General features: G+C 43.9%; 1 protein-coding gene across 2 annotated transcripts in view; it reads right to left on the bottom strand.

Annotated features, from left to right (window-relative positions):
- Positions 1–11,904, bottom strand: part of LOC117806730 (protein jagged-2-like) — a 92,690-nt gene extending 80,786 nt beyond the window's left edge. The window contains exons 1-2 of one of the 2 annotated variants that reach the window (XM_034675768.1): positions 11,366–11,904; positions 10,140–10,463 (exon numbers count right to left, since the gene is read on the bottom strand). In XM_034675768.1, the coding sequence (XP_034531659.1) occupies positions 10,140–10,463; positions 11,366–11,434 (393 nt within the window). In that variant the 5' untranslated portion in view covers positions 11,435–11,904. The remainder of the gene's footprint in view (positions 1–10,139; positions 10,464–11,365) is intronic. The other variant, XM_034675767.1, reaches the window with a different exon arrangement.
- Positions 11,905–12,118: the final 214 nt, after the last annotated feature.

Below are 12,118 nucleotides of genomic sequence, written 5' to 3'. Positions count from 1 at the left end.
GTCAGTGACATCTTTTAAATCTCTTCTTAAAACCCATTTTCACAGACTTGCTTTTATGTGTCTTCATCCTTCTCACCGCTTCTACTCCTATTTTTATTTTTAGCTTTTATCCAACTAATTAATTGTTTCAAATTTGATTTGATTATTTATTGTTTCAATTTATTTTTATTTTTTTCATTTATTATTTTAATGTTCCTAATTGATCTTTTTCCCTTTTTTCTAATTTTCTCAATGTGACGTTGTCCTCTTATTCTGAAAACATATTTACTTATTCTATCCTTTTAATGCTTTAATTTACTCATCCATTCTTATTTATTTAGTCTTATTTATTGTATTTATTTATCCTTAAAAAACCTCTTCAACAATGTTTAATCTATGTGTATTCTTTTTAACCTCACGTTGTATTCTGCTTTGTTAAAGTTCCTCCTCCCTGTCTGTCAAAAGGTTTACTTTGTTATTGGATCCATGCTCTGTTTGTCAAAGCACTTTGTGAATATTTGTTTTTAAAGGTGCTATATAAATAAAGTTATTATTATTATTATAGTAAAGAGGATTTCTTTGAGTTGTGGTTCAAGCAAGACATTTGAGGACATCGTCTTTTGGCTTCGGAATACATTCATTTGGATTTGTCCACCTTTCTCAGACTCTATAGATCCAACAACTTCATGACTTACTGAGTAAATAACCAGCAGATTAATCAACAGTAAGTTGAAAAATGAAGGGCTGCACGGTGGTGCAGTGGGTAGCGCTGTTGCCTCACAGCTAGAAGGTTCCTGGTTCGAATCCCCGGCCGGGCGGATGCTTTGCATGTTCTCCCTGTGCATGTGTGGGTTCTCTCCGGGTACTCCGGCTTCCTCCCACAATCCAAAAACATGCTCAGGTTGATTGATCACTCTAAATTGCCCGTAGGTGTGAGTGTGTGCATGAATGGTTATCTGTCTCTCTGTGTTAGCCCTATGATAGGTTGGCGACCTGTCCAGGGTGTACCCTGCCTTCCGCCCGAAGCCAGCTGGGATAGTCTCCAACCCCCTGTTAAGCGGTCAAGATAATAAATGGATGGATGGAAGTCGAAAAATGAAGCTAAGCTACCATCCGCTGTCTGACTCATTGGTAGGAGTGTGCACGGCACGCTATTTGAGCGCTAAGTGCTGAAAAATGTCTAAATGTAATGTTAATTTGCTGTGACCTTTCAGAGAATTAGCCTCATCACATTGGGGCAGCTGTGGCTCAGTGGGTGGAGTTGGTTGTCTATCAATCTGAAGGTTGGTGGTTCGATCCCAGCTCCGGCAGACACATGCCGAAGTGTCCTTGAGCAAGACACTGAACCCTGGATTGCTCCCTCTGTTGTTCAGAGTGTGTGAATGTGAACGAGTGTACACGTCACGTTATTTGAGCACTAAGTGCTGAAAAATGTCTAAATGCAATGTTAATTTGCTGTGACCTTAGAGATTAGCCTTGTCACATTGGGGCGGCTGTGGCTCAGTGGGTAGAGTCGGTCGTCTATCAATCTGAAGGTTGGCGGTTCGATCCCAGCTCCAGCAGTCACATGCCGAAGTGTCCTTGAGCAAGACCCTGAATTGCTCCCTCTGTTGCTCAGAGGTGTGTGAATGTGAACAAATGAGATCAGCTAACACTGATGGTCCCTCACTACATAGCAGCCTCTACCATCAGTGAGTGAATGGGTATGAATGGGTGAATGTGACAAGTAGTGTAAAAGCACTTTGAGTGGTCAAACTAGAAAAGCTATATAAGTACAAGTCCATTTAACATTTACATTGTTGCATCTGCAGCAATTGATAGCCTAGCTGCTTTGCTGGTTTGCTGGTTTGCTGGTTTGCTGGCAGCCAGTTTCTCAAAAAAGGGGAAGAGCCGCCTGGCATTTCCTGTGAGATAATACACTTACTATTGGCATGTAACTCATACAACCCCACTTCTATTCTGTTAGCAAGTTTTCCAAGCTCCCAAAACGTAGTGATTATAGCTGGCACAACAGTCCCAACTGAAGGACCACTGAGGTACTTTTTCCAAAACTTTCAACCATATCACAACACCAACTTAGCAGCTGTTATTGTTTCATTCTGGCACTTTTTAAAGTTTGTATTTGTCTTGTTAAATTTGCCCCAGCATGAGCTCCCACATTTGAAGTACTACTACTTTGTTTAAATCAAAATTACTGCAAGTTTTTATCATTTATTCATAATAAATACAGTTGTTCATGCACACATTAACTTCTTGTTGATGCCTCATCCTCACACAAACGTCTTAATGCCACTTGCTGTATATGCACACTGATTCAACTGCCCTTTCACCTCTTGACGTTTAAGCCCAACACCATTAAACTAAATGTAACACTAAAAGTTGCTTAACCATGTGGGGAACTGCTGTTTTTCCCCATTATGCAACTGTGAGAAAAGATTTATGTCCCCACAGCGTGATAAACACAAGTACACAAAGCTGACACTATACACACACAGCGGTCACACTTCAAACCAAATCCACCAGCAGCATCAACAATCGATCTGCAGGACAGACTGAGCAGCTAATCACACATTTATACGCCCCAGGACCGGGGGTCAGCTGACTTGGACCCAGCGGCACCGTGGGAAAGACGAGCAGGCCCGTCCTGACCGCAGTTAACCGAGCAGAGAGCGTTCAACCGCCTCGCCTGGCCGACACACACCACGTAACAGAGCCCTGCTGTGGCCGTCCTGCAGGCTTTCAGGATTATTAAAGACACAGAACAGAGAGGGCACGCAGAGGGGGACGCTTGTGGCCTCGATTTGTTATTGTACACGCAGAAACATGTTCCAGGTTAACCTACATACTTCATGAGACAGCGCTTTCTGAGTTCTGATGTTTAAAAATGTTAATTAATGAGGAAAAGATAAGCATGTCCTACTTCTCTGTACTGTTGCTGTGTGACTCTTAAAAAGTGCAGCAAACATGATGTTAGCAAGTTATTAACTAGTGAGGATGTTAATAACTAAAGGGGTTGTTTGAAGACCTTTAAAAAGAGCTTACCCTGATATTCACACAATATCAACAGATGGTGCTAACTCTGAATGCTTCATCTTTGTTCAACTTCAAATCATTCTCACCTACGGCCTGCAGAGAGCTGTGGATTTATATTGAGGTAAAACAACACTGAGATGTTATCACTAAAGGGTTCTTCATCTTTCATATGAAGCATTAGATAGGACATCTTTTTCCAGACCTGAACAAATCCAAGAATAATGTTTGTCAAGAACAAGAGCTAAGCTGTGTGACTATGATCTAATTATGAAATATACACAGACTGTGGCCAAGAAATCACTCACAGTGACGTGTCGAAGGTGCAAACATGCTCCAAATGATGACGATGAAGAGCCAAAACATACATGGAGGCTGAGGATAGTTGGAGAGGTCCGGTCTCTTTCTAAGAATTTGTAAGAAGCTGAGCACAAGTCTCAAGTGGCTAGCTAGTTTGCAGATTACTAGAGCTATCAGTGTAAGACATTTCACTTGGAAAAACTCTGCCTGACTTCCAAACTACAACCACAGAGGCGAGGGGAAACAGGGAAAGATGCATGTCCAGTCCGTCTCTAGTCCGTCACAGCACCAGATCTGATAGGTTTCTATCTTAGTCAATGTGTTAACTTCCACTGGATCCACTCTGTTGCGTTCCAGCTGCATCTCTGATCCAGCAGGTCGGAACGCAACAGATCAGATATGCAAGACTTCTTCTTTTTCTTTTTTTAGTCTCAAGTGGCTAGCTAGTTTGCAGATTACTAGAGCTATCAGTGTAAGACATTTCACTTGGAAAAACTCTGCCTGACCTCCAAACTACAACCACAGAGGCGAGGGGAAAACAGGGAAAGATGCAATGTCACAAACAAGAAGGGCACTCTGAAACGTACTCACTCAAAAGATGCTAGCAAGCAAAGGTTTTTGTGTTCTGACAACCAGAGAAACCAACGAAGACGAGGGAAGACGTTGATGTTTCGTCTGTGTGTAGTGTGAAAAACCGTCCTCATGAGAAAGCATTTCTACTTTGACGGCCAAATTCCACCAGATCCATGTCCGGTCCGTCTCTGGTCCGTCACAGCACCAGATCTGATAGGTTTCTATCTTAGTCAATGTGTTAACTTCCACTGGATCCACTCTGTTGCGTTCCTGCTGCATCTCTGATCCAGCAGGTTGGAACACAACAGATCAGATATGCAAAACTTCTTCTTTTTCCTTTTTTTTTAAGTTATATTTTTGGGCATTTCTTCCTTTAATGAAAAGACAGCTGAAGAGAGATCTAAAGGAAACGTGTCACGACTCCTCACCCTTTATCCTGCCCTCTCATGTTTTAGGACAACGCCACTACCAATGTGGGTCCAAACTGATTTCAAACTTCATGATTTGGACTCAAAGTAGTCCAGATATTTGACCTGATAGATATCTCTCGGGTGTCTCCCTTGCCTGGGTGGATCTCTTTTAGATTGCAGCTCGCCTCTGCACCAAAATGCCTTTTTTGTAGAGCTCCAAAAACTGTGAGGGAATAATAAATCCAGGGCCAGTACTGTGTAGTAAATATTCTCCATTAGGTGAAGCATCTGCTGCTGATATCCCTTAACAATAACAGCCTCGCAAGTAGTTCCTTGTTAAGCACATGTTGGTTGACAGAGTGTCTTTTCTTCTTTTTTGGAGGATCAATCCTGGACCTGAAGCGTGCACGATCCTACCTTTCCTGACACACATCCTTCCACCTCCATGCTGCACCATCACACCCTCATTCTCTTTTACCCAAACTAATCAACCATGAAAGCATCGCCAAACTAAGACGAGCTCCTGGAGTGCCAGGGACACACTCGGCAAAATGAGCCAAACGACCAAAGGAGAAGCCGGCCACTCGCCGTCATCCAACATTGCACTTTGTAATTGCTCACTGATACTCCTCCGAGTGAGCTGATCTGTAATCATAGCCTGTTTTCCTAATGCTATTTCACTAAAACATTTATTCTGGGAGGAGGAGGAGAAGGAGGTCTCTAAACAACAGCTGTTTCACCTCTGTCCTCTCAGATCTGCCAGGCAGAGGGAGGAGGAGGAGGTGGTGGTGGTGGGGGGTGTTCTGGCAGGAGAGGGGGCATGGGGGGGGGGGGGGGGGGGGGGCATGAAACTGAAGGAGTATGCACCCTTGATCCTTGATTTACTCACAGAGGGGTGAGGGGAGGACAGCAGCTCTAAAAATACCCCATAAGGAGAGAGGGAGAGAGAGAGAGAGAGAGAGAGAGAGAGAGAGAGAGAGGAGCAGATTTGGGTGAGGAGGGGGGCAGCAGAGGAGGAAGAGGAGAAGAAGAAACTGCTTGTTTTTGCTCCACTCGCTACTGTAAAAAAAGGCAACATCTTAAGTTTCTGCGTCCTAAAAATACACCTCCCTCGTGACAGAAACCTCAAAAGAAAGCTGTGTGGATTCTCTTTTTGTATTATAATGGGAGGGGGCAGCCTTCCTCCAGCTTCCCCGTCATCCCCCTGTCTCCTCCCCCCGTCCCTTTCATGAAAAAGATGTCACTAAAGACCCAAACAGCCAGAGGGGTTGGCATGAAGGGGAAATGATCAGTGAAGGAGGCGGCAGAACAATGTCCTTCTTTTTTATGTTCTTCACTGGTTAATTCATGTCAGGACCAGTGGCCCAGATACCGTCCAACCGACTGAAGGAGTCCACTATAGCAGCACCAGAGGCTACAGGCCATGGCCTCGTACACACACACTTAAGAAGTGACAGTCAGGGCTGTCTGTCTGTGGGACAACAGCGTGGCAGTGTAAAATGACAGTCTGTGGGCTGAGAGGGTTTTGGTCAAGAACAAGCAGAGTGAGACATCTGTCCATTTTACATTCTATGAAACTGAGGCTTGAAGCCACAAAACATCATGAATTACTCATTCATTAAAACAACAGTCAAGTAGAAACGAGTGTTTTCACTCACAAGATTCAGCTGTTTCACTTGATGTTCACTTTTACTTTTTACTGAAGGATGTTTTTCAACTTCCAAACCTACATCTGCACTGATCAAAGAAGTCCATCAATCATAAGCGCCAAATCACCTCAAAAATGAACCCAGGACAGTTTACATCAAGGACTAATCTAGTCTGTCTCATATCATAAACAGAGACCAGTATTTGTCCAATAGAGACTGAACACTTTCCTACAATTAGGTTATCACATCTTCCTTTCAACAGGCAGAAACCTCAAGCTACACCAGAGCTCTAGGCAGAAAGTCACCTCCTGCTACCAGGTAATGATAATAACTTACATAAACAGCAGGTCTAGACCATATTCTTTGCTATGTTATTTACAGAGACCCAACCCAAAGAGCAAACACCTGGCAACAGTGGAAGGCTCAAACATCCTGTAAACAGGCAGACACCTCGAGTAGAACCAGAGTGACTAGTTGAAAGGCGTCAGGTGTTACCAGATAATCTTATTAAATGGTGAGAAAAGATGGTGTGGACTATTTTCTTTGTTGTATTGATATTTACAGCAAACAAACCTAAAGAGCAAGGCTGGAAACAGGGATAAGGAAAAACTGCCTTAAAACAGGCAGAAACGTTTGAACAGGACAGGATTTATTGGTGGCTGGATAATCATGATACTTCAAATCTTTGTATTACTATGAAGAGGGAACAATCAGCAAGTGTATAGCTTCTTTTCAATAGGCAAAAACCTCGAGCAGAGCCAGTTATTGGTGGAAAGTCATCTGCTGCCACCAGATAATCACAACACTTTACATATAAACCAGGTCTACTTCATTGTCTTTATCATTTTCATAGAACCAACCAAAAGAGCAAGCACCTGGTAATTTCACTCTTAACAGGCAGAAACCTCAAATAGGACCAGAGTAATTGTTCCATAGTCATCTGCCTGACCAGATTATTACAACCCCTAACATAAAGAGCTGGTCTAGACTTTTTTCTTTATCATGTCATTTAGAGACCAAACCTAAAGAGCACTTGTATGGCAACAGTTTAAAGAAAACGCTGCCTTTATAAAGGTAGACACCTCACCTGCCCTATTACCCCTCTAGAACTCTACGCTCCCAACATGCAGGCTTGCTAGTTGTACCTAAAATCTCTAAAAGTAGTATGGGAGGTAGAACCTTCAGTTATCAGGCCCCTCTCCTTTGGAATCATCTACCAGTCAGGGTCCGGGAGGCAGACACCCTCTCCACTTTTAAGAGTAGACTTAAAACTTTCCTTTTTGATAAAGCTTATAGTTAAGCTGGATCAGGCTTGGACCAGCTTTTGTCATGCTGCTATAGGCCTAGACTGCCGGGGGAACTGGCACACTGACACACTGGGATCCTAGCTCACCTTCTTCCCCCCAACCCCCTCATCACTTACTTTAACTCTCCCTGTCCCATTAAAGTTACTAACCATAGACCTTTCTGGAGTCCCTGAGCTCCATTGTCTCGTAGATTCCTCTGAGCTGCCGTAGACGTCCTCCTGCTGTGGACGATCTGGACTCCAGCTGATACGGACGTGCTGGACTCCAGCGGCAACAGCTTCTACGACTCGTCTCATCACTATCACCTCTCTCTCTCTTTTACTCCCCTCTATCTGTCTTTCCAGACCCAACTCAGTCGAGGCATGATGGCTGTCTAACATGAGTCTGGTTCTGCCTGAGGTTTCTGCCTGTTAAAAGGAAGTTTTTCCTCACCACTGTAACTAGCTAAATACTGCGATGTGCAATGCTCATGGTGGATTAAGGTGGGGTCAGACTGAGTCTTACCCTGTCTTGGTGTTGGGTCTCTGTTCATAATCTGACATAGTGTGGTCTAGACCTCCTATGTTTGTAAAAGCGTCTTGAGATAATGTTTGTTGTGATTTGGCGCTATACAAATAAAGATTGATTGATTGATTGATTGAACCAGGACCTGAGTCACTGGTTGATTTTCATCTGCCCTGATCAGATAATCTCAATATTTAGAAAGAGCTGGACTGGATTATTTTTGTGATATTATTTAGAGACTTAACACTTATCAAAGTGCAAAATAGAACTTCTTTTCAACAGGCAGACACATTGAGCAGAACCAGATTAATTGATGGACAGTGATTTCCCAGGAACAGATGGGCTCACTTGGAACAGATCCATCTAGGTACGAGTGATTGGAATCAGATGTGCTGATCTATTTGACTTATCATTCAGGTCATTCATCAAACAAAAGTGCTGAAAAATGATCCCAGTCTCTTTAATGCAAAGTTGTGTTGCTTTTCTCTTGTACATTGAATATCTTTGTGAATCAGTACCAGGCAAGATATCTTCTTTTGAGGGCATGTGATGGACTTAAAGATCAATACAAATAATGCATTTCCTTAAATGCAGTGGTTCTGGTCTTAAATGCATAGAGAACTGATTTAGAAAAACAATGCAAACATTATGAGACGTCAAACTCATTAAAAATGATGAGGCATAATGACATTTTAACTGCTTCGTCCTTGACAGCCTCATCAGAAGAAGCTGCTGAATACTGATACCCTCCTTCTTTTGTGCCCCCTCACACACACACACCACCCCCCTTCCGGGTGGATAGTGGAAAATACTGACCCCACACACGCCGAGTGAGACAATGACCCAATAACGGAGAGAGCGTGAACCTGAGAGGCGGCGATGTAAAGGCATCCCCCGGCCCAGATTGAGCGGGGATCTTCACTTGTTTGAGTAGTTGGTGACACCGATACCCTCCGCCTGTGTCACACACAACTTAGTGGTAACCGTATCCGCCCGCAGGGCCCCAACTTACTACTTCCATCTTCCCCTCTGCTGACAGCTGACCATGGGGAGTGATGAATGGAGAGGTCACATAGCCGGCCGAGCACACAAAGCACCCGATATGTCCGATATGTATGCATCTGACATGGACACACAGACGGGGTTCTGCTTTTTACTGCAACTATGTCTGGAACGACTTTTTCAAGAGGAGTTATTTTTCTATTGTTTAGGAAGCTTGGAGCATATCCATCAGGGGACAGATTTTCAGTGCTGGCTTTCTCAGGTCAAAGATGAGGGAGGCAGCCGGTAATCCTCTCAAATTATTATTATTACCACATTAAAAAATGAATGAAAGAAATGATCTCAGTGTGATGGCTTTCCACATCAACTACTTCTGTATTGACTGGCATGCTGATAGAACTTTCATAATTTCTGTTTCTCTCTTCCAGTGTGACTCATAATGACTGAGGACTCTTATTTTGACAGCTCACTCAGCTGTAGTGGGAATCAAACCTGTGACGTTTCCTCCACAGGAGTCACCCTAACCATCACACCTCCCTGATATAGATCTCAGACTGGAACAGCAGCTCCTTGAACCTCACTGAATCTCTCCTAAAACACTGTTCCTGTTTCCCACGCTGCCTCTCCAAATAAGGTGCGCGAGCAGGTTTTAATTGGCTGCTGCTCTGTGTTTGGATTAGATAATAAGTTACCTCCACTTCTTTTCCAACGCAACCTTGGACATTTTTTATTTTTCACCCTTCAAACACTCACACTACACCCACCTCCCCCCCCTCTACCGTCCACACACACACACACACACATGCACACTGTAACTGAAGCCACACAAACAGCAGCTTGTTTGGTAACTCATCAAACCGCACTGCACTGCCGCTGTGCGTAAAAGTCGTGCGTAACGCGCACACAGGCGTTTTGCTTAGTCAGAAACACGCGTATTCAATCAAAAGCCCTTCATAAAAATTAAAAAATCTCCCTCACGAGATATAGAGGTGCCAGAAGTTGACAACTACGCACGCGTAGAGGAGAGAGAGCGACACGCAGACACGCAGACAGCAAAGAGAGACAGAAAACCGTGCCAAAATGCTCCAAATTGCACTCTGCACGAAACCGGGTAAGCAATATCAGGCTGTGCCATGATTCAACACCAAAACATCCAACCGTCCTTTTAGCAAGTCCACATTTTTTGGACACATCATGGATTATTATTAACATGCATCATGTTTTGTTTTGTGGTGTAAAAGTTAATAAAAGTGAGATGTCCAGAATTGGTCCTGATGATACAACAACAGAGTACTTTCAAACTTCTGAGCAACTTCAGGACTTCTTCACAACACGTGACATTCTACAACTTTAACACAGGACTGGTGACTGTGTGATGGACTTACCGGCCACGCGAACTGAAAAGGAATGGTGATCTTCCCGGCGTCGTTGTTCCGGTTCTGTCCGGTTTTCTGGCCGCCTTTGAACTGAAAAGTATTTCCACCGATAACCTTAGTAGTTTCCGAGCCGTACGTGCACGGTCCATTGGTCGTGACCTCCGTTTGGTATTCCTTCAAACACACTCTGAAATAAGTGTCACACTCGTCCGTGCCACAGTGGCCCTCTGCCGCGCTCTTCTCCGCGTCGCAGCAGTCGCCGTTGAGGAGCTGACCTTTGGGGTTTTCCACCGAAATCAACTGCAGCTCGAAGTAACCAGTGGACTGAGACACCTGAGGAGGAAAAGAAGAGAGTGAAAGGGACTGAAACTTCTCCCAGTGTGCTTCATAAACTATCTCTACATGATTTTGTATTTATTTCCAATCTGATTCATCAACAATTGCGCATCTCTGTCCCAAAGAAGTACAAATAATCACACTTCATGATCAGATTTCAGGTTAAAGTTCAACTTTACATGTTCTTTTTGCAGTGCACAGTCACCCTGCAGCGCACCACTACTGTACATTTTGGCACAGTTGCACTTAAGCTCTGCATAACGCGACACACTAGTGCTCCAATTTAGCTCAGTCTGCATATCAAGCTGCAGCAGAACACTACAGAAAGTCCACCTTAAGAAAAACCTGCGGGCTTAGTTTGGAGATAGACTCATCTGATAGTGAACAGGACCAAACTCGATCAAAGACGCTAATTGTTAAATATTCAGTGGTGGAAAAAAACACTTGTGACACTTGGTAAAGACTATAAGCTGGACATTGTCATGCAGGTGAAGCTGCACTGCGCGCATGTTTAGCTAAATCACTGAACTACTTTGCGTAATTAAGCTTTTAAGAGTCGGCGTAAAAGACTAATTTACGCACTCAATATTGGCACTGATCCTTTGGCGTTGAAACTTTATGGACACATAAATAACCTTACCTAACTAAGACTGTTGTTGCTTGAAATCAAACACAAATGCACCAAATGTCTTCAGTTATCTGCTTGTAAACTGCAAAACTTAATTTATCCCCCTCGAAGGAAGGAAGGAAGCACAAATTTAGAAAATTCCAACATCACATGATTCGACTGCCGAGCATGCAATTCAATTAAGACTGGAATTCAACCCTTTCCCCCCCCAAAGAAACCCAACTTCTAATGGATTGGTACCTTAAAAACATGATCAAAATAAAGTTCTCACCTCAGCCCACAGTGTCAGGAGAAAACACACTAGTAAGAAGTGGTGCAATTTCCCCGCAATATTCCACATGTCTCCGGCTGCTCAGTGTTGGTTACCATGAGGGAAATGCAAAAATATGTATGTCTCAATGACTCAAAATGATCATGAAGAAGAAGAGGAAAGCGGTTATCCTCCTCCTCCTGCTGTCCGAGGCATGCACGGCGTGTCAACTCCCCGGGATGTCTGCGGATCTGGAGGAGGAAAAGAGCGCACCACTGCTGCTGCTGCTGCTGCTGCTGCTGTTTGGTCCACGGACGCACAACAAGACGCGCGAACTCCACTTCCCTCCGCCGATCGACGCACTAAACAGCAGTGGAGGAGAGCAGCGGTGCGTCTCTGTTGGAAGGGGGCTAGAGCCGGGCGCTCCCACGATGATGGACAGCCAGCTGAGCCAATCACAGGCCGCCTGGGTGGAACGTTTGTCAGCTGACAGCCAACCAGGGGGAGGAGCGGGAGAGGGAGTGAGGGGAGGACTGATGATGGATTTATTCTGAAAGTTTACTCACACGGGAGCTTGGTTCATCTTAAATTCATTGGAAAAGTGTCGTGGAATAAAGATTTTGCCAAAATGAATCTCATTGAAATATCTGTTTCAAGTTTTTTTTGCAGCATTGTGACTCAGGTGATTCATATGAACACAATCACACACAACTTTTAATTTAGAACTTCAACACACATCAACAAAACACGCCAACACAGAACAAACATCAGAAC

The sequence above is a fragment of the Notolabrus celidotus genome, chromosome 22 (assembly GCF_009762535.1).
Source record: "Notolabrus celidotus isolate fNotCel1 chromosome 22, fNotCel1.pri, whole genome shotgun sequence".
In the NCBI taxonomy this organism is placed as follows: domain Eukaryota; kingdom Metazoa; phylum Chordata; class Actinopteri; order Labriformes; family Labridae; genus Notolabrus; species Notolabrus celidotus.
This window is presented reverse-complemented; position numbering and strand designations above follow the sequence as displayed.